At 51.5% G+C, this 15,712-nt stretch overlaps 1 protein-coding gene across 1 annotated transcript in view; it reads right to left on the bottom strand.

Moving 5' to 3' along the window:
* STK24 (serine/threonine kinase 24) overlaps positions 1-15,712 on the bottom strand; it is a 92,879-nt gene that overhangs the window by 11,723 nt on the left and 65,444 nt on the right. Inside the window, exon 3 of the mRNA XM_084767094.1 lies at positions 4,661-4,717. Coding sequence (XP_084623220.1) covers positions 4,661-4,717 — 57 coding nt within the window. The remainder of the gene's footprint in view (positions 1-4,660; positions 4,718-15,712) is intronic.

Here is a 15,712-nt window from a genome sequence, read left to right as displayed (position 1 = left end):
TGAAATTACCCCCAGCGCTAGGATCACCCCAATTCCAGGCCAACTAGATGAACAGCTCAACAGTTAAGGCCGTTTTCTGTTCTTGCAGAGGAGCCAGGGTTCAATTCCCAGCACCCACATGATAGTTAACAATTATCCACAACTCCAGCTCCAGGGGCTCCAAAGCCTCCTCTAACCCCACAGGCACAGGCATGGCACACACACAGGTACTGTGTGCACACACAGGCATGGCACAGGCACAGGCATGGCACACACACAGGCATGGCGCACACATGCATATATGGCACATACACATGCATAGCACACATGCATGCATGGCGCACACACAGGCATGGCACACGCAGGCATAGTATTTTCATATATACAAAATAAAATCAATGACAAAAAATGGTAAAAAATAAAAAACAAAAACAAGCCAGTGACAGCTGGGTGTCACTGTAGGTCTCATGGGATTTTGTTGATGGCATGTGGTGGCATCCCAAAAAGGCGTGTGAAACCCAGAGTGGGTGGCACCTCAGGCCTTTGGTCACTGTGATGGCTAGTTGGCTGTCAACTTGACTATATCTGGAGTTAACTAAACCTCTCCCCCCTTCCAAAAAAAAATGTCTGGGCACACCTGTGAGGGGTTTGTGACTAATTAAACCATTTAAAGTGGAAGATGCATTTCTGATCCGAACCTTTGAGATGTGAAGACTCACCTTTAATCCGAGGGTAGAAGACCCTACCCTGAACTACAGCTGGCCTGTCTATGGACATGAAGAAGGAGCCTGGCTCCCTTCGCCCGCTTGCCCTCAGGACCGAGGCCGTCCCTTCAGTGGTGTTAGAGCCTCTCTTCAGTATTCCGATACGTACTGAAGACCAGCTACTGCAGCCTTTTGTTGGTACACAGCCACTGTTGTGTTAGCTGGGCCACAGCCTGTGAGCTATTCTAATAAGTCTCTGTGTGTGTGTGTGTGTGTGTATCAGAGAAAGAGAGAGAGAGAGAGAGAGAGAGAGAGAGAGAGAGAGACAGACAGACAGACAGACAGACAGACAGACAGACATCCTGTAAATTCTGTTACTCTAGAGAACCCTGACTAATCCAGTCACAGCCTGGCTTTCTGCTTCATCTCAGAGGCCCCCTGGTCTACACTACAAAGGCTAGGGACAGCCAGCAGCCTTTTCTCCTTTTCTCCACCTCCCACAACATATGAGCCTCTCTGGCTGTCTTCATTCAGAGGAGAAAGTGCCTGCAACTTTCCGTTACCCTTCATGTGATCAGAAATGCAGAGAAACATCAAACTGCTCGTGTCCTCAGAGATGAAAACTGCGTGGTGCATACTATCCCACAGGCCACGGGCTGGAACATGCTCACACGCAATGTGCCCGCTCTCTCCCTGTCTATTTTTCAGTGTTCACAAATGCACCAGTTCTAACTCTGCTCTCATCCCTTGAGAGAAAGAGGAAGTCAAAAGATGCTTCGACCCTCCTGTCAGCAGCAGGGTGGGGTCTGGGAGTGCAGGAGGACCTCACTCAGCATAGGGCCAGCAGCGTGTGGCCACACCGGGCCCTCAGCTTCCTACTCCTGCCCCATGACTACCGCTCACTGCATGGTTCCCACCGTGATGGAGCCTCCTGGAGCTCTAAGCCAGAAATAACTTTCTCCCATACACTGCTCTTTTCTTGGGTTCTACGTCACTTGGCTTGAAGACCCCATTCTCCCTGTGGAGCGTGAGCAGCCGTGGCACATGTCCACTCCTGACCTTGTGAGAACCGCTGCCCTGGAGTGCCAACATCAGCTCACCCTAACATCCCCCAACATGCCTTCTTGGCTTTGCAAAACCATACTGTATCTTCACTTTTCAGTCTGTCAAACACCTCTGCCTGATTAGGTAAGCCATCTCTACAGCAACGTTCTTTCATAGTTAGATTCCAAAGCTGGCTGTTTCTTTTCATCAAACATGTCTTATGCAGATGGTGGGGTCCAGACACTCTCAAGCCACATGCAAACTTTAAAGTGGCTAGTTCTGTATCTTCCTCCAACTGTGATTCCTAGAACTGCGCAGGCATCAACTCAAGTAGATTCAGTTACTGCAGTGCTATGAGTGAACGCGCTGAGCATTTGGAGAGAAAGAACTGCTGCTCCAAAGGGCTGTCAAAAAGACAGTGTCCGTACACACAGCTCCAAAGGGCTGTCAGAAAGACAGTGTCCGCACACACAGCTCCAAAGGGCTGTCAGAAAGACGGTGTCTGTACACACAGCTCCAAAGGGCTGTCAGAAAGACAGTGTCCGTATACACAGCTCCAAAGGGCTGTCAGAAAGACAGTGTCCGTATACACAGCTCCAAAGGGCTGTCAGAAAGACAGTGTCCGTACCCACAGCTCCAATGGGCTGTCAGAAAGACAGTGTCTGTACACACAGCTCCAAAGGGCTGTCAGAAAGACAGTGTCAGCACACACAACTCCAAAGGGCTGTCAGAAAGACATTGTCCGTACACATAGCTCCAAAGGGTGTCAGAAAGAAAGTGTCCGTACACACAGCTCCAAAGGGCTGTCAGAAAGACATTGTCCGTACACATAGCTCCAAAGGGTGTCAGAAAGACAGTGTCCGTACACACAGCTCCAAAGGGCTGTCATAAAGACAGTGTCTGTACACACAACTCCAAAGGGCTGTCAGAAAGACAGTGTCCGCACACACAGCTCCAAAGGGCTGTCAGAAAGACAGTGTCCGTACACACAGCTCCAAAGGGCTATCAGAAAGACAGTGTCCGTACACACAGCTCCAAAGGGCTGTCAGAAAGACAGTGTCTATACACACAACTCCATATGCACCATAAATTCAGCTCACTGTGGGTAACGGTAAATCTAACGCACAAAAGGAAGCGACTGTCTGCATCAGGGTGAAAAATGTGAAGAGATTTTGTGCAGTGTGCATACTTATACAAAGGATTATCAAATATGTTCAGCTGATTTTTTTCCCATTTTAATACCGCAGCTTAATTTTTTTAAAAATCACATTAACTTGTTCTTGAAATCTTCACTTTGAATGGTGTTTTAAACAATCTTTATGGACAACAAAGCAATTTCCTCAATTAGTGCGTTCGTTTTCTGGAGAGATGTTGTCGTTTTAGAAGTTTATCCTCTAAGGAAACTACACGGTGTTGTTTTTGCTTGGAAGGAAGGAAGGAAGGAAGGAAGGAAGGAAGGAAGGAAGGAAGGAAGGAAGGAAAGCTGCTCTCAAAGGAGTGGGAGCCTCTTTCCTCAGGAAGGCTGTGTGAGGCTCCCTCAAGCTCTTGTTAATCTTGCTCTTATCATGAAGGACAAACCTTCAAAGGCTAAAACGAAGGACTCGGTCCATGTGGGTTCAGGCTACTCACAAACCTGCCGAATGCAGGAATCAGAGGAGTGCAAGTACATTAGTGTTGCCACGCGTGCGTGTGTGCGAGCATGCATGAGTGTTTGGACTCTAGCCATCAACACTGGGTGCCATCCTCAACCCCTTTCTCCGACAGGTGTTCTGATGCCTGGTCTTTCGCTGGTTTGGCTAGACTGGACGATCAGCACGCCCAGGGTTCTTCCTGTCTGTGCCTCATCACCCTCGGATACAGACGTGCATCCCTGGTGCCAGGCTTTTCTGTCAGTGATGGAGAACTCGGGTCCTCCTACTTCCACCACAGGCACTGTAGCAGCTGACACGTCTCCTCAGGCCCCGGCATGGACACAACGCAAACAGAAGGCAAGTGGGAGGAAACACTGTTCCAAGATGCTGGATGCCGTGTGTCTACTGGTCACCCCTCAAAGCCCAGTGTGAAGCAGTGTCTCTCCCTAACCTCCACCACCTGGTCTGTGAGAGGCACTAGAGGGCAAGTCCAGAGCACACCTGCTCCATCCTGACACGCACACAGGCACTGGCAACACCTTGCCCGGTGGCCACTTTTCCAACACCTAAAGCCACACTTAGATAATCATACCCAGTTTTAAACTCTGGGAGTGAAAATGCAATGAGCTTATGTGGAGATGCTACCATCTGAACTGTGACAATAAGACGCAGCGCCAGAGAGATGGCTCAGCGATTAAGAACGCTTGCCCTTCCTCTACAGGACACGGGTTCCCTGCCTAGCACCTAGAGGCTCACGACTACCTGTACTGTAGCTCCAGTTCCAAGGGACCCAAAGCCCTCTTCTGAACTCTGCAGGCATTGACGTTGTGTACACACAGACGTGTGGGCCCAACACTGATACATATAAAATAAAATAAAAATAAAGGGAAAAAAACCATGGTGGCCATTACAGAAGTTGATAAATTTGGCTTGAAAAATACACTAGCCAAGGGCTCTTAGATAAAATAATTAATTCCAGACAGAAGCCTTTGTTGCTGCTACAGATTAGTTTATCAGTTTATAATGAAATCACACACAAACACACAGACACACACAGACACACACAGACAGACAGACACACACACACACACACACACACACACCTACCTGTAATGTTAAGTTATGTACAAGAAACAAAGCATGTCAGGAGTAGTTCTGTGCTTCCTTAAGGAAAAGGTGAGTGAATACAGGCCCCCCGTGTGAGCAGGCTGGGCTGTGTGAATACACAGGACACCCCCCATCCCCCCCACCCCCCACCCCCCCCCACCCCCGTGTGAGCAGGCTGGGCTGTGAGATACTTACTAGATCCAGGGCAGAGCCTCCACCAAGATACTCCATTATTATCCACAATTTAGTGTCCTGCAGAGGCAGACAAGAGGGAGTTAGTTTTAAAGCAGAACTGGAACAATTATGTGTTAAGTTACTGTTTTGGCCCTACACGTTTCCTAAACACCCAAGCACAGCGTGTACAGAACAGAAAACCATGGTGCATTATCTCGAGGGAGGGCTCACTGGGCGCCCCTCACACAGGCCACCTTGAAAACCTGGAGCCAAGGCACGATTTGTGTGCAGCGCCGCACAGACAGGAGTGGGACGCCGCCACGCGTCCCCCAGCCCTGACAGCTTCCCCAGCCCAGTGAGCCCAGGGAGCAGAACCTAAGACAGCCTTGGATCCACCACAGAAAGGCCGCCGGTTCCCGACACCCTCTCTCTCCAGCCCTGCGTTACGGGTGATGCGTCACCCCTTCCAGCGTCTCTAAGCCGCTCCGCCCTCACACCTTCCTAGGTTCTGTGTAAGGAATATGGCGTGCTTGGGTACCAGGTGGGTTCTGGGCATCAATGCCCCAGCGGTCCAGAGGACTGAACACACCTAAAGCAACAGTCACTGTACTCACTGGAACTGAGGTGGGGTGGACACACAAAGTACCCTTTCTGGGCTCCTGTCCCTCTAGGCAGAACTGCACCTTGGTTCTCAAAGCACCACTGAGGTGCCCTGCGCGACCTGCCCCACCGTGTGGTTACCAGCGCCACAAGGATTGGACCTTTGCTGTTCAAGCTGGGAAAAGCCTCCTGCCGTCCTTGTCCTCAACTTAACGCCAACCACCATCCCCCAGCCTGGCACTCATTCCAGATCCATTCCAACCTTACAGCCAACGGAAGCACCGGGCCATGCGGCACAGGTACGACACTGCAGCCCTCACTACCACAGAAACACGGCGGCCACACGTGGACATCAGGGAGGGCCTGACGGTGCGCAAGCTGCCTCAGCCATCCGTCCTTCTGGGATTGAAAGCAAATTCCACCGTTGGAAGTTAGTCCTAGGCAGTGCAAATGCAGCCTCTGAATACTGAACAACACTTTAGTCAGCCTTGTTCAGGGGCTGCGCTCTGAGCACAGGAGGGCAAGTGCAGCCCAAGGGAGGAGCACAGGGTCAGTGTCTGGCTCTTCAGTGCGGTAAGGCACAAACTTTTCTGTCACAGCCACTTGGAGAAGGGCCGGGCTTGGACTTCCAGAAACTTCGGTTGGGGTTGGGGGGTGGGGTAAAGGAGCAAAGCCTAATCATGTGTATGTGGAAATGCCATAATAAAGCCTATCAGTTAGCACGATGACCCAGAAGAGGAGGGGAAGGGAATAGCAGCATCCAAGGTGGCGCTGAGCACAGTAGCTCATGTGTGTGACCCCAACTCTGGGGAGCCAGGGGCTAGCCTTGGCTACACAGTAAGTTCCAGGGCAGCTGGTTGGCTGCATGTGAAGGTGGTGCTACTCCTTCCAGGCACTCCAGAGTTGACAGCTGGAAACAAAACTGCTCCTGCAAGGAACGTGCTTTCTGGGTGACACAGAGAGACTCTTAAACTGTTTCCCTAACTGGCCCTGGGACTTTAACTTGGTGGCTCCCTCACAACCTCTGGTCTGGCTTATTTGACCAAGTTCCCATTTCTTCCGTTTTCTAGGCTTTAAGTTTGTTAACAGCAAAATAAGCTCCAGGCAGCCCTGCCCCGAGCCCTAGGCCCGTGTGCAATGTCACTCAGGGAAGCAGCCTTTCTGCTTGCTGTTACCTCACTGCTTCCTGGACAGCGAAACCCAAGTGACAACACTCTGGCTGTAAGAAGACCTCTCAGGCTCGGCCTCCCACAGTTCACTGCAGCTCTCCTCCTGAATCTACCCACCGTTCACCCAGTTTCCTGTCATCTGACACCACCAGGGTCCTATATTGACCAACAGACTCTGAAGTTCAAAGGCTAAAGACTCAAACTTCTTCCTGGGTAGGAAGGTGATGTAGAAAGACCAGCCCTGCCCAAACACAGGCATCTGGAGACACTGCAGTTGCCATTTCCTACAGAACTCCATGAGGTCCTGTGTCCAAGGCCCCAACATGTCCCCTGTGCCGCTCACAACACCCTCAACAACAGTCTCGCCCTAGGCTGACTGAGTTGGTAACCGGAAGTGAGCAAGCGCTGTGGCCACTCACTCGCCCTCTCCACAGCTGCCAAGCACTAAGGAAGACTGAGGAGAGCCAGGGAGGACATACACCTGAAGTGAGGGAGGAGGGCGGCATCCTAGATTAGCGGAGCCATGATCTTAACTCTCGTCCTGCAGACACTCACCAGCTCACCGCGTACTCACTGCAGTGTTGTGAGCCCTGCCCTGACTTCCACACTGTCCTTCTCTGTGACAAAGCTCACCTAGAGCTGCTGTGGACACTGGGTACAGCAGAGACAAACTATCTGGTGGAGCCTGCTGGTCTCCTGGGGGACAGTTCTAAACCCACAGTCACATTGTGATCTTGGCTAAACTCCGGGAGTTCTAAAATAAAAACAGACATGAATGTGGGAAAGGAATTTTTGTGTGGAAGAAATGGTGGGGTGGGAGGGAGATTAGGGAGGGCAGGGCTTTACAACCTGAGTGCACTTTACACACGTCTACCCCTACCAGAGAACAAAGTCAATAGAATGCGTGTTTTTAAGCAGGCATGAGTGAGAGTCCTATCTTTGGAGCCCCTGGTATGCACACCCAGCCTGAGCAGACTCACACTCACTCTCAACAGCAGCACTGGGGGGAGGGGGGGCACACCACACTAACACTAAGAACAGGGTGTAGTGAGAACAGGGCTCCACACTAACACTAAGAACAGGGTGTAGTGAGAACAGGGCTCCACACTAACACTAAGAACAGGGTGTAGTGAGAACAGGGCTCCACACTAACACTAAGAACAGGGTGTAGTGAGAACAGGGCTCCACACTAACACTAAGAACAGGGTGTAGTGAGGACAGGCTCCACACTAACACTAAGAACAGGGTGTAGTGACTGACTGAGAACAGGGCTCCACACTAACACTAAGAACAGGGTGTAGTGAGAACAGGGCTCCACACTAACACTAAGAACAGGGTGTAGTGACTGACTGAGAACAGGGCTCCACACTAACACTAAGAACAGGGTGTAGTGAGAACAGGGCTCCACACTAACACTAAGAACAGGGTGTAGTGAGGACAGGCTCCACACTAACACTAAGAACAGGGTGTAGTGACTGACTGAGAACAGGGCTCCACACTAAGAACAGGGTGTAGTGAGAACAGGGCTCCACACTAACACTAAGAACAGGGTGTAGTGAGAACAGGGCTCCACACTAACACTAAGAACAGGGTGTAGTGAGAACAGGGCTCCACACTAACACTAAGAACAGGGTGTAGTGACTGACTGAGAACAGGGCTCCACACTAACACTAAGAACAGGGTGTAGTGAGAACAGGGCTCCACACTAACACTAAGAACAGGGTGTAGTGAGGACAGGCTCCACACTAACACTAAGAACAGGGTGTAGTGACTGACTGAGAACAGGGCTCCACACTAACACTAAGAACAGGGTGTAGTGAGAACAGGGCTCCACACTAACACTAAGAACAGGGTGTAGTGAGAACAGGGCTCCACACTAACACTAAGAACAGGGTGTAGTGACTGACTGAGAACAGGGCTCCACACTAACACTAAGAACAGGGTGTAGTGAGAACAGGGCTCCACACTAACACTAAGAACAGGGTGTAGTGAGGACAGGCTCCACACTAACACTAAGAACAGGGTGTAGTGAGGACAGGCTCCACACTAACACTAAGAACAGGGTGTAGTGAGAACAGGGCTCCACACTAACACTAAGAACAGGGTGTAGTGAGGACAGGCTCCACACTAACACTAAGAACAATAAGCAGAGAGAGAGGTCAGGGGTTGAGCACTTGCTATGCAGCATTAGGGTCAGATTTTGAGCCAAGCAGCTGCGTAACAAGCTAAAGCCCTTTACAGTCCTTCAACTGCAGTTCAGAGGAAGAACAGCGTGGCAGAAGTGCAGGGACTGGGAAACACCTGTGTGCGTGCACGTGTGTAAATCTGAAATCGAGTCCACAACAGGACCAACAACAGCCAGGGCAGACCTCCCACAGTGAACAGTGCAAAGTCTTCACCTCAGGAGCTGGAGAAGGGATCCGTTTCGCATCCCTTCTGCACCCTGGAAGCTTCTCGGTTCACTAACGACACACAATAACATTAAGATGTGTGACCAAGGCAGTAAGTAAGGTGTGAGCCCAACTTGGGACTGCAGACTTTAAAGAACATGAATTTTGTATTTTAACAATAATGCGCCGCCCTTTTGCTCCGACGACGACGATCATGCACAGTCCCGTGTGCTGGCTTGAAGGCCTCTGCCCTTACTAGCTGTTACCACTCACCAAGTTGTAGCCGCCCTTGCCTCCTCTTCGCTCCTAACACCACAGGAAGGCCTGCAGGTCACTCAGGGAGATGAGGTGCAGCTCAGCCGCCATGAGGGGTGCCCACAAACTACTGTTCCTGTATCATCTCAAGTGTCCCTGCTTGAGCCAGGCCGTGGGACGCTGGCAGACGCACCCTCCTGTCCTCTTGCTCCTGTACTGTACTCAAAGGCTTCCACTTGCTCAAGTTCCAGGGGCTTCGCCAGAGCCAGCGGTTCTCAAGCAGTGGCCCGCAAGCCCTTTGGTGGCCGCACGTCAGATACTCACATGACCACTCACCACAGCAGCAGCGAAATCACTTTACGGTTGGGGGTCACCACAACTTAAGGAGCTGTTTTTAAAGGGTCGCAGCATCAGGACAGCTGAGAACCACTGGCCTACGCGCCGTACAGCCGCTGCAGGTATTCCTGAAGAGTGCGGAGTGGGTGGTGTGGACTTCGCTCCGCGGCCTTTTGGTCAATGAAAGGTGAGTGAAGCCCTGTCATCAGTAAGTAGCCCACCCTGGACGTCAGGGGGCTCAGGAAGGCCATGTGGCTGGACAGCCTGGCGCAGGCATGGCAAGGAGAGCCAGGGTTACAGGGAGAAGTGTGCTGCTCAACTCAAAACACTGGGAAACGGGGCTTCCATGAACACAAGCAGATGTCAAAATTCTGCCAACTCACCACCTGTCACTGCTGGTGAGGTAGAGTGGTGGGGAGAAACGCCAAGGAGTAAGCGCCATCAGAAACACTGAAGCCTAGCCAAGAAGCTGGACTGCTGCCCCTCTGAGGACAGGCAGGGGGCTTCTGGAGAGGGGACTGCAAGGTGCTGGGTGCTGCCTAAGAGGAGACAAGTGTTGATGGAGGGTACACAACATCAGGAGAGGACACCTGCACAGACGGTGGTGTGTGCACAGCTGCTCTGTGAGCCTCTGCCACGGGGACAGCACATTCTGGGTGGTAACCGGGCAGCAGCTGGCAAAGTTGTTTCTCAAATTCAGGAGATCCTGAGACCAACGCAGGGCGGGCAACAGTGCAGAGAGCCCTCGAGATGGCAGGAAACTATTTGAAGCTGAGGACATCTACAATTCAACCTCCTCAAAGAATTCCCGGAAATGAGGCTCATAAACCTTCCCCGGAGGAGGCAACAGCCACGAATCCCTTCCCTGGGGAGTCAGAGCTCCAGAAGAGCTACTCAGACCCACGGAGGGCAGCAAACTGCGTGGCGCACACCTTTTCTCCCCTGGAGAGCAGGAGAGGGCCGCAAAGCCGCACCAGTGATTCTCACGCCCAGCAAGACCGCCCAGCCACCCTCCCTCAGGAGTCCCCACGAGAACACAGCGTGTGTCTGTAACGGCTAATCTACATGTCTGTTTTAACGGTGAAGTATGCCTAGGCCATTATCAGGGAAGCGTGCCTATGGATCTTTCTGTGTGAGCACTTCAAGAACATGCATGAAGGGAAAGAGATGCACACTACACACGCGTGTGCCCTGTATGGAGCTGAAGAGGGAAGTGAAGCTGGCAGTGCAGCCACCCCTAACACCCCCATATCGCCCGCCCCATCACCCTCCCTGATATGTGGACTGCCACCTCTGAAACTGGAGCCCAGCAAACCTTCTGGTGTGCACGTGCGTGTCCCCAGAGGCCAGAAGAGGGTGTCAGATTCCCTGGAGCTGGAGCCATAGATGGCTGTGCGCTGCCCAAAATGAGAACTGGCAACCAAAGACTGCCCGGGTGAAAAGCAAACACTTACCTGCCGAGCCGTCTCCCTGTCTCTCACGTTTGGTATGGTTTGGAGTTGGCCATTTTTGTCTGTTTCTCCATTTGCTTTTGGGTTTTTTGAAACAAAGTCCCACACTGCCTGGGAAGGCCTCAAAGTCGCTGTGTAGCTGGGAATAACCTTGAAGTCCTGACGCTCCTGACCTCCGAGTGCTGGGGTCACAGGCTAGCACTGCCACGCTCAAAACGTAGCCCGAGTATTACAGCATTGAAAACCTAACACAAAGCCGGGCGGTGGTAGTGCATGCCTTTAACTCCAGCACTAGGGAGGCAGAGGCAGGCAGGCAGATCTGGTCTACAGAGTGGGTTCTAGGACAGCCACGGCTACACAGAGAAACCCTGTCTCGAAAAAAAAGAAAAGTTTGTAGAAAGCCTAACACAAGCCTCTGAGAGGTCTTACTTAAGAGGGCTGCTGCTGGCATCCCACTTGGTGTATCCCTCACAGAGATCATCAACCCACAAGCCTGAGCCTGGAGCTGTACGGCAGAGCCTCTGGTGCCATAGCCCACTTACTCACTGGAATTACTCGTTCTCTCTTAATTAACGAGCAGCCCATGACGTAACATGATTAAGATCCTGACGTACTACCACACACCATGTTTCAGGCACACAACAGCTTTAGAACAGGAAAAAACCCTCTCTGTTCTACACAGCCACAGCAATGTTTAGGCCACAGGCTAAGGTTTAAATACGCAAAAAGCATGTGTGTATTGAGACAAAGAGACCCGCAAACATTTATGTTAAATTATAAGTGACACTAGCCTGAGAACAGGTACAGTTCTGTAAAATATCCAGCCTTGTTGGGACTTTGCTTCTATCCAGCTTTCTAGATTAAAAACCCAGGGAGAACTGTCACGTGCCTCCAGGGAGCTCTTATACAGGACACTGTGTTCGGGAGAGAAAGCATGCTGGACCCTGCCTCAGGGACAGCGCAGACCAGACCTTCTGTATCTCCTGGCACTGAGCCTGCCCGGCACTAGTGTGAGGTAAGTGTTCCTGGTGGTCTCAAGGCAACATCTCCTTGCCAGTGCCTGGTCTACCAGAACCGACCCTGGTCACTATGATGGTACCACGGACTCAAGGGGCCATCTTTATTTTCTCCGGGACAAGGGCAATTGATGTCGTTTGAAGTTTACTCCTGCAGAAAACAAACATGTGACTCCCACCCAGGCAGCTGCAGCTGTTGCCAGGCAGTCAGGAATATAGCTGGAGCTGTGCAAATGATAAGGAATTCTCTGGAGAGGGGCTGCCCTCCAGCAGCACTTGAGAGGGTGTGGGGCCCTGGACTCCCACACAGCACAGTAACACCAGGAGGTGCTGGACCTGCAAGTGAAGAGGAGCAGTGAGAGCGAGCACAAGTAAGGCTGAACTCAGCCCCGTCTCCTCTCCAGGCCAGGGCCGCACAGCCCGTGTGGCAAGAGTGAAGTGCTCTGACGCTCCAGTGCAGGCTTGGTGAGGCTTCTGCTTACTGTCAGAAGGTCTACACCACAGTCACAGAGGGCAGGAGGCGCCTGCACAAGGAGGAAGGTGCCCGGTATGGCTGGTCCCTAGACCCGCTGCTACCCATCTCCACACGGCCACGGCAACCCAGGGCCCCCCACGGCCACGGCAACCCAGGGCCCCCCACGGCCTCGGCAACCCAGGGCCCCCCACGGCCACGGCAACCCAGGGCCCCCCACGGCCACGGCAACCCAGGGCCCCCCACGGCCACGGCAACCCAGGGCCCCCCACGGCCACGGCAACCCAGGGCCCCCCACGGCCACGGCAACCCAGGGCCCCCCACGGCCACGGCAACCCAGGGCCCCCCACGGCCACGGCAACCCAGGGCCCCCCACGGCCACGGCAACCCAGGGCCCCCCACGGCCACGGCAACCCAGGGCCCCCCACGGCCTCGGCAACCCAGGGCCCCCCACGGCCACGGCAACCCAGGGCCTACTGCACTAAAGCCCTCCGTGTTCTCAAGACCATTCTGTGTCTGCTCGCACTGATGGCCAGCACGGCTGTGGACTCTGCGGAATAAGATCCGAGCGTAAGTCGTCCAGATAGTTGTTTCGTGCTCAGTCTGTGGAGAACGGGCTCCCTTTCTTGGCAAGGTCCTCACTCCACCTGATCTAGTAACCCCAGATTTTAAAAGGAGCATTACATACTCTCAAAAGAAAAATACAGGCCCGACACTTTCCTGATAAGGAACTTATAACAAACACAGGGAATTACTGGACATACTCCCACAGCGCTGAGATCAAATGTGCCCTTAAGCAAATGGCCCTTAACTGTACCGGAGAGTCATGCCCTCACACATACGATAATCAAGTACTGTTTTCTTCTTCCTGTGATGGGGCCCGTGGTATTTACTGTATTTACTGTAATCGAGGTACCTACCCTTGGCCCTAGCAAATCACAACCCTCCCCACCACTGCCCAGGGCTTATAAATCCCTGACTCACAAGTAAAGTTTGGCCTGTTTTCTCACTCCACCCCAACTGCCTCAGACTGGTCACTCCAGGGATAGAAGGGCTCCTGAGGGCCACACGAGGCTTCTAGGACTTCCCTCCGCCTGCAGGCCTGTGGGACCGGTGCTGACTGCTGGAGAAGCAGCCCTCAAGCCTGCCTCTCACAGGATCTGCCTTTGCGCATTCGCCCGCTTCCCCTGCCCGCCTGGCAGGGCAGACAGACCAGAGAGCTGAAACACAGCGGTACCATCGCAAGCCTTTGCAAGGCCCGGGTTTCCACTGCCTTCTAATACTGACAACTGCACGGCCTTTTTTGCTAGTTCAGAGCATCTGTCTGCTTTCCATGACTTCGGCAGAAGGGGCTGTAACACTCTTAGATCTTGTGGGGTTCCCAAGTCTCCACTGCCTACTGAGACCTGCAGTCTCCTTCTGAAAAGAGCTGACTGTAACACCCAGCATGGGAGCTCATTTCCCAGGAGTCGGAGAACCCGGCTTTGTGCCCAAGCCACGAGCCTCATCCCTAAAGCGGTCTAGCTGCCCCTGAGCAAGAACCGTTCTCCTCCAGAGACAAGCTGTGCCGGGACCAACCAGCAGGATGTGGGGCTCAGATCCACCACTGCCAGATGCGGAAATACATGTGGCTGTTCTCAAGAATATTGTGTGAAGTAGACAACGGTGGTATGCACCTTTAATTCCAGCATTCAGGAGACAGAGGCAGGAGGATCTCTGTGAATGAGGCCAGCCTGCTCTACAGAGTGAGTTCCAGGACAGCTAGGGCTACAGAGATAGATCCTATCTTGAAAAACCAGGGAGAGACAGAGACAGAGAGCTAGCACTGTGCCCGAGAGAGAACTGTCCCTTACCTACATCTAGGGACATCGCCACTAGACAGCCCTGCATCGTCCCACGTTCATTAGAAACTGCCTACATGTCTTCCCTCCTCTCACACTTGCAGGATTTAAATGAAGTATTAAAACTCCAAAGCCAGAGTTTAGCAGATAAGCAAACAGCATGGACAAGCATTTGGAAGTAACTCTAAAATAGTGTGCGAAATAAAATAACCAGCCAAAAACCTAGAAAAACAGCCCGCGCCATTCAGAACTCCAAAACATGATCCATAGACAGGTGGCAGCATCCCATTCTACTCTGAAGAGCATCAAAGCCTTCATATGTGGCAAGCTAGCCACTGGGTAAGAAAATGACCTTGTGTCAATTACAGACAGAATACTGTCCAAACAGGACAGACTGCATGCAGGAGAGTTGACTGCCAAGCTTTGCAAGGACACGGTGGGCAAGTCCTTTATAATTCCTGCTTCACAGAAAAGTCTTTCAAATATTCTGGGCCAAAAAGATGGAGATGATGCTCCAACTCTATAGAAAAAATTTAAGGCACTGTCCAAACAGCTAAATATTTCTGTCGTTTCTCTATTTTTGGAAGCTGCTTACTTGTACTTTCTACATATTTAGGTAATATTTATTCCTTCTTAAGTCTCTGATAGGGTTGAAGACTAGATAGTTACAGTTTCACAGTTAAACTTAAATTGTTTAGGATGATAAAAATTGATAGTAAAGTACTTTATCCAAGGATTGCCAAATATACAAATGTTAAGTCTTACCTAATAATTTTCATAATTGTTACATTACATAGTTTGTTATTGTAAGAAAAGCAGCTTTTTATTAGGCTAAAAGGGGGAAACATAGGCATAAGGTTATTGTGTATTGTAAATTCTGATTTCTGTAATTGACCCCCATGTCTGGTTGCAAGCTTTGTTGTGAGAATTTAATGTCTAATTATTGTGTAAATTCTGCTCCCCAACTGTCCCCCTCATATGTCAATAAAGCAGCTTATAGCCAACTAATAAGCAGGGGGGAGAATAGGGCTGGACTTCCTGCTAGCCAGGGGAGGAGGAGTCAGGAGAAAGTAGGAGATGGCAGGGGTGGAATTCAGCCACAGGTAGAATTCCAAGAGAGATCAGGAGGAAGGAGTTGGAGATAAGGAAAGCTAAAAAGCAAGTAACTTGGAGATTGTGGCAAAGATGGAGTCAGGGTAAGATAGAGGGTTAAGAACAGGCTTAAACTGCTCAGATTGTGCTGTGAGGCCTTGTATTGTAAGAGTCTCGATTATTTGTGTGACAGCCAGGTTAAGAAATAAGCTAAAAGAAACAAACACGTTTTATAAATATAACTTCCCCATTTGACTGACAGCTTTTGAGTTCCTGAGACACAGACAGCTCAAGAGGCACACGCCCTGACATGTCAGGTCCTTGCTCAGCCTTGGAGTGGATTCTGTGGACAATCAACCTCTATTCCTCATCTGCTGGCCTGTCCCTCGTGTGGTTTGTCAAAAGGAAGGAGGCATCTTCTTCCTGTTCTTCAGAGTACAGGTGTGGAAAC

Source organism: Acomys minous (assembly GCF_964271855.1).
Source record: "Acomys minous genome assembly, chromosome: 18".
Classification (NCBI taxonomy): Eukaryota; Metazoa; Chordata; class Mammalia; order Rodentia; family Muridae; genus Acomys; species Acomys minous.
The sequence above is the reverse complement of the archived record's forward strand: the minus strand, read 5'-3'. Positions and strand labels throughout refer to the sequence as shown.